At 37.7% G+C, this 15734-nt stretch overlaps 1 protein-coding gene across 12 annotated transcripts in view; it reads left to right on the forward strand.

The window, feature by feature from the left end:
* cacna1g (calcium channel, voltage-dependent, T type, alpha 1G subunit) overlaps positions 1–15734 on the forward strand; it is a 193223-nt gene that overhangs the window by 137382 nt on the left and 40107 nt on the right. For all 12 annotated transcript variants that reach the window (XM_046853393.1, XM_046853394.1, XM_046853382.1 and 9 more), the window contains 6 exons: positions 61–242; positions 1321–1800; positions 1943–2043; positions 3696–3819; positions 9693–9761; positions 13308–13492. In XM_046853393.1, coding sequence (XP_046709349.1) covers positions 61–242; positions 1321–1800; positions 1943–2043; positions 3696–3819; positions 9693–9761; positions 13308–13492 — 1141 coding nt within the window. The remainder of the gene's footprint in view (positions 1–60; positions 243–1320; positions 1801–1942; positions 2044–3695; positions 3820–9692; positions 9762–13307; positions 13493–15734) is intronic.

Genomic DNA, 15734 nt, shown 5'->3' on the forward strand with positions numbered 1-15734 from the left:
TCTATAGTAACCCGATGTTCACTTACTGCGTCCTACCTTTTTTGTCGATCTTGATTGTAGTAGTGCCCATCAATGGCCATGTGGATCTAAAGGCCAGCCTTACACCTCCACTTATCACTCACACTGCTGCAACACCCATGCCTGTGCCCAAGATCTCAGGAGGAGAAGACCTTACTTTGGGATATGAGTCGCGCAGGGGCAGCAATGTTTCTGTAGAGCCTGGCTGTCATGAAAAGACTCCGGTCAGTATCATTAAGCCTGTTCAAAAGCATTTATAAGGACAGGACAAAGTGAATTTTTTAAAAGCTTGGGCTCAAATTTTGTTGTTGTTTTTTCAGAACAGTGGGTGGTTTATAACTTTGTAGGTTGTCAACCAAACAATGGAGCTTTGTGTTAAAAAGCTAGAATACAGACAAAAGCAAAGATTTTTATCCGTTGTTTGGAATTTTTACATAAAGCTGTAGATAATACAGGTTTTGTTTATTTGGGACAAAATAGTTGCTGGGATGTAAGCTAAAAGTTACTCTACAAAACATGCAATTTAGCTTTCTGTTCTTTTGAAAGTTCGTACTTGCAGACATGACAATAATAACCAAACTACAAGATTAGAATATCGAACATTTTAGAGGCATTGATTACAATATGTTTTACATGTTCCATAAACATAAAAAATTATCTTTCTAAATATTTTACAAATAAAATCTAATAACTTTGTCTCCCCTTTGCATCCAGCCATTGGATCCGTTCAGTAGTAAAATACAAGTCTTACTCAAAAGAAACTGCCTAATTTTCTACCCAAATTTGTTATTGTTTTTAGTTTGATTTTATTACCTAACACAATTCAATAAATTGACTCAGATGTTGCTAAGCACTGCCTGTTTAAAAAGCAGCTACACTGTCTAACCTGAAAAAAGAACAAATTAACAGTACTTCCAACAAACACCTGCAAATATATATTTTGTTAGTTCATCATGTCAGCAGAATATTCAAAGCTCCTGACAATTGCTAATATGCCCTTTATATGTCATTACTGTCCACTTGTTGTGGAGGTGGGTGGCATGTTTAGGATTTTCTATTTCTGAGGAATACTTTTTATCACCTTCCTCTGTAACCTCTCCTTCACTAAAGTTATCTTTTCACTTTTTGAAAGAAGAATAAACCAGCATTCTGTCAGTTTGAATATAATTTAAGGACTCGAGCAGTATGCGCTGTGAAAGCAAACATGATAGTCTCTCCAGTTGGAGATTTCCATTTAACGAAGTTTTGTGTAAACGATTTTATGCAAAAGGTCTATAGAATAAAAAGTTTCTCCTCTTGCAGTCCAGTGTGCGGAGCTCACCGTATGCCCCCTGGAGCTCCAGCAGCAGCTGGAACAGTCGAAGGTCCAGCTGGAACAGTTTGGGCCGAGCCCCGAGCTTAAAGAGGCAGAAGCGGCAGTCGGGCGAGCGACGCTCCTTGCTCTCCGGAGACGGCCACTCCAGCTCTGATGAGGATGGTGCTGGAGGGGGCAATGGGGGAGGAAGGATGTTGGAAGGTGATAATGCTTCTCTCAGCAGGACAGATTCCTTTGGCCAAAGGCCACGGCACAGGCGCATGGAGTCTCTAGAGACACGCAGTTCCTTTGATCTGCCTCCGGACACGCTGCAGGTGCCATACCTGCACAGATCCGCTAGCATCCACAGCACACGGCCACCAAATCTGATCAGCAATGGCAAGAGCTCACCCACGGGGGCGACCACACAACTCTCTTTAGATGATCATCATAGTGAGGATGACAATGCTGATGAGGAGGGAAACCTGGTAATAACAGCTGCAGTGTTTATCTGCTACACATTAAGAGCTGATATTGAGGAAATGCTAACTCTACACAAGGAAGAGAGATTTTCTCTTTATGTATAACTCACATAGAATGTACATCCTTGTTATCTTTTTTTCCCCACAGAGTCGACGAGCACGGTTGTACCGCTGGTTGGAGCGAAAGCAGCCTGAATGGTGCAGGCAGAGGACCACCTGGTCTCTCTACCTGTTTCCTCCTGAGTCCAGGTGATTCAGCCGTATAAATGCTGTGTCTGCTGTTTGCACTGACTGTCCATTTAGTCGCATTTGCCCTTTTCCTATGTGTGTTGGAGTTTAAACGAGACCAAGGAAAAGCTTTCAGCTTGAACCCTCACAGACATAGACCACTGTTTTGGTCCTTCCCATCCCTACACTGCGTTTTATAGGGTACTTATTAGAGATAAAAAAAAACAGGGGAAGCAAACCCAGCTTTGCACAGTGCGTTCTGCCAGCACTTTTACTAATTAAACATCAGTCACACATCCTCCTTCTCATGAAGTGTGCCCAAAAGGATGCAGATTCTCACCACGCTGCACATTCAGAAGCTGATCTCATTATCCTCTCTGCAGAGCAATGTCGCTTAGATGCATGCATTTATGTCTATAACCACAGTTAAGGTTATCAAGACAGAAATTTCTGTCCTATATACATCACATTATAGCGGAAGTCTAAGAAGTGTTTTGCACTGTGCCTTTTTATTTAGGAAATGTCCTGTTAGGAATCTGCAGCTCTGTCTCAGGTGCTGTGGGCATGATTAGTGCAAGTGGGTTCATGCATATCTGAGATATAGTGTGCTATTAATAACTGGATTATGGAATTTTCCAGAAAAAGCATGGGCCATTGGAGATATTTTGCAAGTACTTTTGCGGTGTGTTCTACTAAACAGGAGCTACTTAATGAATTTGATTTCTGTTTATATCCTTTAGTTGGCATTTTTTTAGCCTCATTAATATTTGACAAAATACTCAGTTGTCTATACTGTACAAGTGCATCGCGCATAGTATATAATATTGTATGCAGTGCATATCTGTAGGTGTTCTAACTAGCACTGTAGTTACAGAGTGAGAGATGAGAGCTGAGAAAAGGATTTTGGCATGAAAACTTGTTGGATTTGTTCCTAGTACTGGGTAAGATGACGATATAAAAAAAATGTGTGGACACCTGATCATCACACCCATATGTGCTTTTCGAGCAGCTCTACCTAGTTTTATTCCCTCATTTACTGTGGTAATCAACTCTACTCTTCTGGGAATGACTTCCACTAGATTTTGAGTACGACTGTGGGGATTATTGATCATTTAGCAACAACTGAGTTTAGACATAGTCATTGTGGCACATACTATAGTCAGCATTTTGGTTCCTGCAAAAGATTCTCAGTGTGGTCAAGGTCAAAGAAGTGCAGGTTAATCGAATACTTCACATTGAACCACACAAATCCAAAATAAGTTTGGATCTTATTTTGTGCACAGGAGCATTGTCATGCTTGAATTTGTTTGGGACTTTTAGTTCTAGTGAAGAAAACCTTTACAGCATACAGACAATTTATAACTCTGTATAGATTAAAATAAAGTTTCTCCAACTAGCTACTAGTCTCTAGTATGCATAGTTATGCATAAAAAGATTTTTTTTCCCCTTATTTTTAATTACAAAACCAAACTAACAATTATAGATGACAAAGCATAAACACAAAGCCTCTTGCAGGGATTTTCTAATGATTCTTAAGCATTAACAATTTTGCAATTGATGCTAATATCAGACAGTCTGTGCTCCCCTACAATGACATAATTGTTGAATAATCTGCATTAATTCTTTCATGCTGTATCTGAATTCTAAGAGCCTGACTTGATCATATCTTACAGGATTCGTGTGAGCTGCAATAAAATCATCACGCACAAGATGTTTGACCATGTGGTGCTTGTTATTATCTTTCTCAACTGCATCACCATCGCCATGGAGAGGCCCAAGATTGAGGCGAAGAGTCCTGTGAGTGCACATCAACAAAAACACAGAGTCACATTTGATTAGAGGATCAGAAGATTGGTAAAGCTGGTACTGTGTGATCTCACAGGGATTGTTAGTGCAGCTTGTTTCTAAGGCAAAGCTCACACTGTAATGATAATATATTCAGTTATCTGCAAAGGCTCTCCTTTGCTAATTTGCAAAGAATGTGCCAGGAAATGCTAATAGATCGGGAGATGATCAGGAAATCGACACACAATTTGCCTAATGTTTGAACGACAAAATGCTATACCAAAACATAGCCACAAATTTAATAATGTGTATTTAATTTCTGGCTATCTTTTGGTGTAGCATTTTGTAGCGTTTTTTCACCACATTTCAGTAAACGGAACCATTAAACTGCACATGAATTGAATTTTGTTTTAATAGGTGCACCATTTGCTGTGGTTCAGCCTCATTAGAAAGAACACATTTGGCAAATGAAAGATTGTGAAGGATTTAGAGGGCGAGAGCATAAAAGTGGAATCTCTTCTTATCACTTCTTCTCAGAGCCAGATGAAAGATTAGCTCAGTTTAAGAGTTCATTACAGTTATGAGTTTGACAGTTGCCCACACACACACAGCACCAAAATAATACAAATGAAGATAGAGGTCTCTGAAATTGCTAGCAAAAGGGGGTTTCCTTCAGACTGTGTTTCCTGATGTTGTAAAAGAATTAATCTTGGGGTGTCAAAAGGAGATGCAAAAATATTGCAATTGTATAAAAACTATTGAGACTTGAATCACTTTATATCAGAATATACAGCAGTTACAGCAGCATGATTGTTTGTTTTAGGTCGTTATGTAAAGCTGTTATGTAATTAGTTCATTAGTTAGTTTGAATCCTCCATTTATTTTCTTGACAGTATAAAATATTTCGATTTTAATTGGCTTATTTACAATGCAATTATTTATGGAGTGCATTTTAGCCTTTGATGAAAATATCTATTTGCCTTTGCTTTTTTTGCATTTATGTCCCCATGTCAGTAGGATATCTTAAAAAAAAAAAGCAGCCTTGATATTTTGCTATTCTTTTCATTCAGTTGTAATTTCAAAAGAGGATAAACCCAGCTGATGTTACTAGAGGGCCTATACATGCTTAATCTAAATACTGGCCAAACGAATAGCTTTAAGCTTTCATAACCATTAAGATCATAAAAAAGAATTTACAGAGACAGTATAGATTTGCGTAAAAAAAAAAAAAATGCACAAGCAAATTAACCTGCCAAAACTGCACTGAGATGGCTCAGGGGCTAGTTTTTTAATCCTGGTATAGTGGAGAAAGTCAAATTAAATCCTTTTTTTATTATTATTATTACATTTAGTGATTGGTCTGTGAAGTTGCAATTATGAACCACTACAGTTATACATATTTGTAAATGTCAACCCAGTTGTGGTTTTGCCTGAATTTCTGCAATAGTGCCTTGGAACTAAAAAGCCAGTGAAGCGTAGGGCAATGTAATGCAAATGATATTTCAGAGTACATGCTTCAATATATAAAAAAAAAGATAATGTGAAAATAATAATCATGGACATCTCAATATAAAATTGTATTTTATTAAATTAAATAACGACTCTGCATTGTTTCTGCACACATTAAATATTTATGCCTTCAAATATGAGTAGAGATTAGACTAAAGTAGTCAAGTGAAGACATGCACTCTGAAACCTTATTGTGTTTTGTATTTTGTGTTTTCATAAAACATATGCAGAAATAATTTTGTTTATGCCAGGGGACTATAGTAAATCAAGATGTACCATCATTAAACTAAAGGAACAATTCTTCTTTATATATCATATGCAGAAGGCATGACTATATTATATTGTTTGAAAAATTTAACCTGTGTGTGTGTGTGTGTGTGTGTGTGTGTGTGTGTGTGTGTGTGTGTGTGTGTGTGTGTGTGTGTGTGTGTGTGAGGGCTAATAATTATTTAAAATGGAATATCCTGCTTCCAAGTAGTAATCAGATTACGATGTAGTATTAACCTACAGTATGTGATGAGTGATGGCACATGCATGAGGACGATCATTCATTGCTATCTATCTGTGAGTAATGTGTGTGTGGGTTTGACTCGAGGGAGATCTGCTCGACACATGAGCAGCAGGTCTCTAATAGACTGCTGAAGGAGTAGGTACGAGTGTGAGTAAGCACAGATCACAGAAGGGCAAATTATAATAAACGTATCTGTTTCCTGTATATATTTTACAGATTTTTTTTCAAAGAAATTTCTGGTTAGGTAAGAAGTCATGCAGGTTTTTTATGCATTTGTAGAGATCTGCGCACATTTGGAGATGTATACTTATAATTTGCACTGGATGACAAATGAAATTTGATATAGTGTAATTGTAGAGGTTTCTGAATCTACTGACAAAAATTTACCCAAAAGATATTTTCTGTATTTTCTATCTGTTCAGACAAGCACTAACCTGCATTTTATGGTACGGCCACAAAGAGGCAGTAGTTTTCTCCAACACCCTCTGGCTTAATGACCGATTGTTATGCGTATAGCTACTCCCGTCTCAGAATTAACTTTATTGTAGTCACTTAGGATAGCGGGCCTCTCAAAGTACCTGCTGCTTTTTCATGTTACATTTCCCTTATCCAGAGTGACTTACAGGTATCTCAGTTATACAGCTAAACAATTGAAAGTAAAGAACCTTGCTCTAGGACCCAGCTTTGGCAGATTGGTGATGCTGGTATTTGAATCCCTGACTTTCTGCTCAGAAGTCCAACATCTTATCCACTGAGCTACCACTTCTGCTACCACTTCTGTACATGTCTACATGTTTGTAGTCTATTCAGTTGGGTTTATCTTACGTATATTTATCGCGAGCTTTAAAAACGTGCTCCACTACCGACTCTACACGTCCACTGCAGAGGGACTTTTTGAACGCACTGTATACAAACAAATACAAATGTTAAAATCTATTTTCAAATTATTTTAAATCCACAGGCTTTTGTGGGCGGGACAAACTTAAATATTGCAGGCGGGAGAAAATAACACATTTTTGCAGGAGAGGGACTAAAAAAATCCGTCCTGTGCAGGTCTTCAGAGTTTAAACTCCAGAGTTTAAAACCGGTGCGTCAGTAATAATGGTCCATGGGAACACAGTGCACCTTGTTTAGTTAAATGGACTAAATGAAGCATTGAGGCAATTAATTTTGCCTTGATGAATTTTTGTAATCGAATTACTTGAGTTACTTGAGGAATCGTTACAGCACTACTTGTGTGCTAGTCACAGCTTTATTATGAAGTCCCTTTATAGTATTAACACATAGCCCACTGAGCTGGGCACTGGGCATTAATGCTTTATATAAGAACTTTTTCTTTTTTCATTTTGATATTAACAAATACCATCTGACTTTACACCTGAGCCTTAGTGTGTGCCTTTTAGCAAGTGTGCTGTGTTTATAATGTAAAAATAAATAGATTGGGGTGAAGGGGTTGATGTTGAGAGGTGAAGCAAGTGGAAGTGTAGTAAGATTTATTTAATATTGCACACTGTGCTTGTGTGAACTGAAGAGAGCAGAGGTTTAATGGCTAAAAGCACTAACAGATTGAGCTAGGCTGGAGGTGATTGACCAAGACCATATGGCAACCAGCATTTAAACTCTCTGGCATGGTCTTCCTCATAACCAAACTCACAAATGCACACATTAAACACCAATAATAAATAAAAATGTGTTTACAGCAGAACTAGGACAGCTAAATGCTAGATATATAATGTCAGTGTGACACCCAGTGTGAGAACATTACAGAGCTGAGGTTTGCTCTATGTAGATGCTGTAAGATGCTGTCATTGTGTCTGCTGCTTCACACAAAAGAAAAAGCAGAAGAAATAAGCAGGAGAGAGGAAATGGCCACATCCATGATGAAATGCTTTTTTTCCCCCCTCAACCAAGTTAAAATAGCATCTCTCGTTCCTTTAATTATTGTTTCCTGATTGTTTCTCAGGTCCTGTGCCAAGTTTGTGACAACTATGATAAAAGAAAAACTCTGTCCTTTTTATCATCATCTTTTTGCATAGCCTGAATAGTAAATGCATGTCTGAACTATTTTTGTAGGCCACATAAAAAAGTGAACGCTACCTGAAGCAGTGCAGTCATCAGCATGCGATTATCAGGGAGCAAGAAGAGTATGGAGCTAATCATCAGGGCCTTTATCCAGGACAAAAACGGGATGGATAAAGGGCATGGTGACGAGACAGTATACAGTATACCTGACATGAGATGAGTTAATGTTTAGGCAAGGATTTTCCTGTACTTTTTTTTTTTTTACCAAAGTAGCTGGCTCGATCTTTCAGGCTGTACTGCAAGCAACTGCAAATCAGTGATGATTTCAGTGGATTTGACAAGACTGCTTTATGTATTTTCCACCTGAGAGCACAGACGAAGCATGGCACCGAAAAGAAAGAATTTATACACGCCTGGTTCCTCTTAACTATCTGAGGATTGTAATTAAAAGTCAATTAAAACGTATTAATTAAAATAGTTGCGTGCAATCAATCGTACCACCATAAAATGATAAAGGTTCAGCTGTGTTCTGCGTATGGCAGAAGGCTGATATAAAATGAAGCGGGAAATCCTAAAGTTGCTGGGATTAAATACAAATTTAATAAGTGTTAAAACATAAAGCATTTGTAATAGGATCTTAAAGCTTCAGGTTTAGTGTGTAATCATGTGCTCACTTTGCTTTTCTTTCATACTGTACACCCACTTTCCAAAGAATCCACACATCTGACCTGATTGACCAGGATACTAAAACTACGTAGATGAATTAATCAGTAATTAGTTATGAAAATACGCACTACATATTGGTGAATTCTTAGATTTGACTGCTGAGAAAGTGTTGATTAATATTCTATTACAGTTTTGTACAGACTGTAGTGTCACCCACAGTTTAAAGCAAATGTTTAAATTGCAATCTAATAAATTATTTAATTTTGTATTATTAATTTAAATTTTTATGACTTATCATTGACATGATAAAGATCTCTTATCTTTAAAGAAAAATGTTTGTTTGCACTGTCAGTAATTTTTTTTTCCATAGGAATTTGCATTTTTGAGTTTTTCGGTAACATAACATGCGGCATTTTTGTCAGTTATAACAAGACTTAACTTGTGTTGTGGAGATAGCAAAAATGTAAACGTAAATATGCAAAGATAAATTTGTGAAAAATCTAAATAAAAAATAACATTGCATCCTCCCGTGATCAATTATTTTTCTGTAGCATTATGTTTACTTATACAGTGGTAGAGGATTTTCACTACAGTAAACTGTATCACTCTGTCTCTGAGCTTGTGAGATCTGAAGTAGCTGTAGTGTGGTCTTGGCATCATAGGCGGTTGTCAGTAATAGGAAGGAAAAGTTCACAGAATTGGCTCTCAGTGGCATTTGAGTGTTTTTGGCAGTTCCTGTGTTCTTTTTTTTATTTATTTTTGAAGAATTGCCTGTTTCTTCCTATTTTTTCATCTTTTCACACATTTTAACATTTCCATTTGTAATCTGTTTGATTCATGAACTGCAAAGTAACAAAAAGGAGCTGATTTCTTTGGGGTAGGAATACTCCAGTCCTAATTACCTGCTGAGATAAATAACATTACCCATTGAGTCTGATAAACAGTTTATCATGTACTGCCTGTGTGCATGTGTTTGTGTGTGTCTGTAAGATGTTAATGCATTTGGAGTACTCTACGCGTGGGCCGAGTCACAGCTCCATAGCTAGCTTCACAGGAGGCACCTCTAATGTGTGATGTGGCTCACATGCTCACACACATAAACAGTGAGGACTACATTATGTGTGATACTGCAATGACTAAGCCGTCTCTTTCTTTCCTTGTCTTGCTCTCTCCACAGGAGCGTATATTCCTGACGGTGTCCAACTACATCTTCACAGCCATTTTCGTGACTGAAATGACAATAAAGGTAGGAGGTAACGCTGGCATTTTCTTGGATGTGTGCTCACTGGTCTTCTCTGTTGGGGAGTGAACCCTGACTGATGTGAGCACTTGTAAAATGATGCCCGATGCATTTCTGCTTTTGATCAGCAGCCAATCCAAAGTGTGGCATTCATATATTCTTGGACAAAGGCTAAATTCCTTTCTGACACCTTCAACTTCCATCTAATAGCCAAATTAAAAAAAATGTATCATACACAAGACAGACTTCGGATAAGGTAGCCAATGAGTCCACATTTAAGATGTGCTTCCAACTCTGTGCTACGTTTGTTAGCGCTCCGCATAACGGATTGTCTGCCAGATATTCAAATGACTAGCATTGAAATGGATGAACATGCTGAGACCTCTCAAGAGAAGCCAGTAAAGTTCACAGGTGTCATTTAGTGAGGTCTAGGATTTCTATTTTGGGAGCTGCTATATGCCAGGTCACACCCACTCAAGAGATTTCAAATGAAAATCATGCTAGAGAATAATCATACTCACTGGAGGTTAATTAACAATGCCTTACAAAAAGTGTCTAGGGCAAAGAGTGAGAGAGACAGGAGGGGTGCTGCAGGGGTGCAGCTGACATGCCTTTGTTCAGGTGAGGGTTTGATCATGTCGTTATTTGATATATTTATGTGCAGTGCATTAGGAGCCTTCTCATTTCTCGTGGGGAAGGCTTTTTTGGAAAGATGATCCTATTTTTTGTCTGGATTTGTTTACTTCTGCTGCTGTGAGCTCATCTTAGATTGGATTTGTGTCATTAAGTTACTGCAAAACTCAGCTCATAACTGCCATTGTATTACAGCAAAGATCGTAAAAAAAAATAGAAAACATTTTAAACACAAGATTATTGTAAAGTTTCAGCTGAAATACACGTTTGTTTGCTGTCAGGTGAAAACAACGCTTTGGGAACGCTTCTGCATTGTCCATGTTTTGAATTGTGTTCCTGCAGGAGCAGTTCGCCTCAGGGTCCTTTTACCCTGAAAGGTTTACGTGTCCGCTATTGCGGCTTATTGTGCTCCGCTTGCTGAGCAGTCGCTGGGTAAACACCCCTTGGTGAAACGATTACTACCCAGTTTTCTACCTCCTTCTTTTCAGGTCCCTGACCAGGAGAAGCCACACCAACTGTGTCCTCTGCGGAACAATTCCCAAAGCGTTGTTGATGCAGCATCTCGTTCCTTCAGGGAACTATGGTTACATATGTAACCTAGAGACGTTGTGTGGCATTGAAAACCGTGAAAGAGTTTGTGATGGCTGTTGGGTGACGTGGCCATGTTTAGGAGTCGTAGTCAGCATCTATACTTGCAGGCAATACTGTGTTACTTGGAGTAGGAAGCAACAAAAAAGTGTTTTTAAAATTGACAGGAAAGAAAGTTGAACAAAGTGTTAATATACATATAGTATGTTAACACATAACACTGTATATAATGCAATATAATACACTATAATTTTTTTAAATCCCTTTCGACACTTGCTGTTATAATAACCTCCACTCTTTTGGAAAAATTTTCCACCAGATGTTCCATTTTTGAGTTTAATTATGGTTAAAATCATTTTTCTTAAAGTCAGGTATTGATGTAGGGTGAGGAAACCTGGGGTGCAGTTAGTGTTCCAATTTATTCCAAAGGTTTTTGAAATCAAGGATCTAAACCCTATTTGAGATTGCTTTGTTTTTTTGGTCTCCTAGAGTTTAAAGAAGAAGCACATATATCCAGGAAAATTCATCTATCCTAGTACATTTGTATATATACCTGTAGTATACAATGATACGTTTATATGAAAGCATTTGGATTGAGACGCTGCACATTATGGTTGTAACTGTACACAAAATTCACTGTTCAGGACGTATCTCACTATTTAAGTCACAGTTCAGTTCAGTTTTGAATGCGAAACATAAAATTACTTGTTTTTATGAACACAGTTTATTATTATTAAGATTTGTGAACATGAACAGTTTACATGTTAATACTTTTTTTGTTGTATTTTTTTAAATAAAATTCCTGCTTGGTTAAATAATATATAAAATAATATTTTATAATATTTAATAAAAAACACTTTTTTAATTATATAGATTGAATTGAGTAATTAATTAAATTGACAAATTAGATTAAATAAAATTATATAAATGGAAAGATTAAATAGTTTGTCAGAAGCCTTTTGGGTAATACAGATGTGAATGTAAGTGTGTGTGAGTGTGAGTGTAAGTGTGAGTGTGTGTGTGTGTGTGTGTGTGTGTGTGTGTGTGTGTGTGTGTGTGTGTGTGTGTGTGTGTGTGTGTGTGTGTGTGTGCGTGTGTGTGTGTGTGTGTGTGTGTGTGTGTAAGAGTGTGTTTTTTACATTTAATATTACATTTTCTAAAGATACGATCCACTTAACTTTTCTAATTATTTCAGCATACTTTGACAAATGTCTTCATTCCTTCTATCCTTCATTCATTCACTCCCTCGATATGTGGAATTGTCAGGATTTTTTGCTTTTAAGATAATTTTTTAAGTTGGACATAAAACGCTAAAGAATCCATAGCCCTAGCCCATTGCATTCATGCATGTATTTGTGCATGCTCAAAACAAATCTTATTTCCGGTACGGAGTGAGCAGACACAGTGACAATGCGGTAACTCTAGTTTCTTTTTTATACCCTTGGCATTGTTGTGTATGCTTTCAAGTTTAATAATAATAAAAAGAAAATGCACTCAAAGTGGTAGGCGGACACTAAACAAACTTATGGTCCACCACTTTATATTTCCCTGAGGGAACATTTGATTGTGTACCAAACTGAAGGCCCTGTACCGGAAGATTTCAGTACAAATGTGCGTACCTTTACACCGTTACTGCACATAATATAAAGACAAATAATTTTATTATTGATAGCTTAGTGATTAAGGTGTTGGCCTTATGATACAAATGTCATGAGTTTTATTCCCAGCTCCTGGGCCCTTGAGCAAGGCCCTTAACCCCAACTGCTCAGTGTATATAAGTCACTCACTCTTATAAGTCACTCTGGATAAGGGCATCTGCTAAATACCATACATGTAACTGTAATAGCCAGTATGTTTTTTTCCCAATGGGAGAGTCTTCAAGAGCAAAGTTTCTTGAAGACTCTCCCATTATTCAAGAATGACATTTTACTGTTTTATTAACCTCAGAAAAAAGGAAAAAAGAGATACTGACGATAAAATGATGGTTTATAGCTGCTATAAGTCATAACAGGAAGTCACTTTTCTTGCAGATGTTTCACAGCATAAAATTTAATTATTAAACACTTTAGGGTGTGGTCTTAAAAAACAATGAATCGACTTTAAAGTTTTAGTATGCTTGTGATTTGTGTAGGAATGTTTCTTACATCCAAAGAGTGGATTAGTTCCCAAAATTTTACAGCCTGCCCCATAGTTTTTTATTCCTTACATGATATAGTATAATAATTTTTATTGAAATGTAATATATCCTGAGCTAGGTTAGCTTAGCTAGTGAATGCTCATCTGTGAGAATGTCTGTGTATTTGTCTATATATGTGTATGTGTGCAACAAAGGTGGTGGCCCTTGGCTGGTGTTTGGGGGAGAAGTCATACCTGAAGAGCAGCTGGAATATTTTGGATGGGATGCTGGTGCTCATCTCAGTCATTGACATCCTGGTGTCTCTGATCTCAAACAGTGGCACTAAGATATTGGGTATGCTGCGTGTGCTGAGGCTACTGAGAACTCTACGCCCCCTCCGGTATGTTCTTATACTGCGGTTGTAATAATTTTGCTCTACTCTAATGCTCATGCAAATATAAAAATCTTACCCCATTCCAGTAAACATAAAGCAGATGTTAAACCTTCAATAAAAGAATAGTAATTATTTTATTTAGACAGAATGTTTACGTTTTTTTCCAGGTATCTATAAGATGCCTTTTATGTGCATGTGCAAGTGCCTCATGCCTCACTTCTTGTAAAGAGAATGTTTTGAAGCCAGCTAGAAGATTGATCAAATATTCAAGAGGAGCATGAAATCTAATATTCATCTAATTTGCCTGCAAAATGCTTCTACTGGATCTACCCTCTCATTATTCATTCATCTTGTTCCTGCAGTGATCTTGCTTCTCCTGTATTCAGTTTCTCAATTGGCCTTTGCAGAAATATCCAATCGAATACATTGTGTTATTCTTCTTGTGCTTGGGATTCAAAATTATAATGATGAAGGGTGGCTTGAACATCATCAACATCATAATCATAATCATCATCCTTGTTGTTGTGTTCCTGAGGAAATGCAAGAAAATGAACTGAAGAGAATTCCACTTGTGAGACATTGTGTATTTTGTGGGACCGCATTCCAGCCGAGAGTTGCATTCCATGTTTGTTGTTGATTAGGTAGGGCCTGTGTTCTCTGAGTGAAGGTTGTGGATGATCATGCTTTCAGAGAGACATCACAGAAGAAAATCGGCATGTGTCTGAATTAATTTTTATGATGTTGTCCATTAGAGGAAATTTCCCGAATTATGATATTAAGGACAGCATTGTAGGTAGAAGTGCTTAGTGAATCTTTCTGCCAGTTAGAACTCATCTAATTATTAGCTAGGGTGAGGTCAGTGAAATATTTATTTTTTTGCTCTAGTATATGATCTTCTCAGAATTCTGGCAGCCATCAATAAAAAAAGACAAACGCTTGTCTGTGCAAATGTAGTAAAAATCAGACCTACTGACCACCAACATTATTACTCAGGAAAAAGAGAAGCCTCTGAATGTTTTATCATTGATGATGCCTTTTAACTCAGAAAGCACCAGATTTGCAATAGCAGCCATGTGCTATAGCTCAGGCAGTGTGTGCAGTTTGGGTGTGTTCAGAGGTTGTGGACTTATGGGGAACACCAAGCTTAGCTTATAGTTTTAAAGCTCCCAAATTCAGCCAGAATCACTGGTTATACATTTAAGCCGTGTTTATAAGACCTGCACTACACATCCACACAAACACACACTACATTCTGTTTTTCTTTCTCTATAGCTGCTATGTCACTGGTTTTCTTCACATTTATGACATTGCAGTTTTTTGAGTACTATTCTGGGGGGTGTGTGTGTGTTTTTGTATGCGTGTTCCCCATTATGTGTAAGGGCACAGTTCTCTGTTGTACACAGCAGATTCCCTGAAGTAGCAAAAGCCATGTGAATAAAACATGTCGTGCCGTGTGTTGCCGTCTCCAGCTCGAGTTGCCGAGTTTACATTACAAAGGTGTGTTATTCTCGCTCAGAGCCGAGCCAGCCGCCAAAACACTCTGCTTCAGAGCCTTTTACTGCTTGCATGCGGGCTTTAGCATCACTGGACACCTTTCAAAGTTTTACTTGACTTTTAAACCTTTCTTCAGTCTCGGGGTTTTTATGTTAATACACTCAACCATGGAGTCCAAGTTGAAATCAAAAGAAAGACAAAGTCATAAAAAGTCTCTGCAGCACAAGCTCAGTTGCCCCAGTAAAGATGTGCCTGGTGCAGGGAGGGCTGGCTAATCTACACCATATGTGGGCTGCTTGGTGATGCAGATAGCAAGGTAGAATTATTTATCAGTGTGTTAGGATTTAGTGGAGAAATGTGTTGTTTTGTGACTGCTGGTGTGTTTATGAGAGAGATATTAACATTGTCGCCGAATGATTTATCTGATATGCGTGCAGCAGATCCACAAGCTCTCCCAGGTTGCTAGATATTACACAAAATGCCACCTGTGTGTCTAAATCAAGCCTAACAAGAAGTGCTGATCTGTGTGCTCACATTCATTCTTGTTAAGAGCATTGGCTCTTTTAATATGTTAATATATTTTAAGGATGAGTTTAATTCAACCATGGATATATAGTATGATGTATAGTTCCTGTAGCCACCCTCTGCTTCACATTTGTTCTTGTTAACCCATTGTAATAGATATTTGCCTCTGATTCATCAGTTAATATATCTTCACCCAAATGTTCTGAAAAAAGTCAGTTGTCCTGTATTG

Source organism: Silurus meridionalis, chromosome 7, assembly GCF_014805685.1.
Source record: "Silurus meridionalis isolate SWU-2019-XX chromosome 7, ASM1480568v1, whole genome shotgun sequence".
Classification (NCBI taxonomy): Eukaryota; Metazoa; Chordata; class Actinopteri; order Siluriformes; family Siluridae; genus Silurus; species Silurus meridionalis.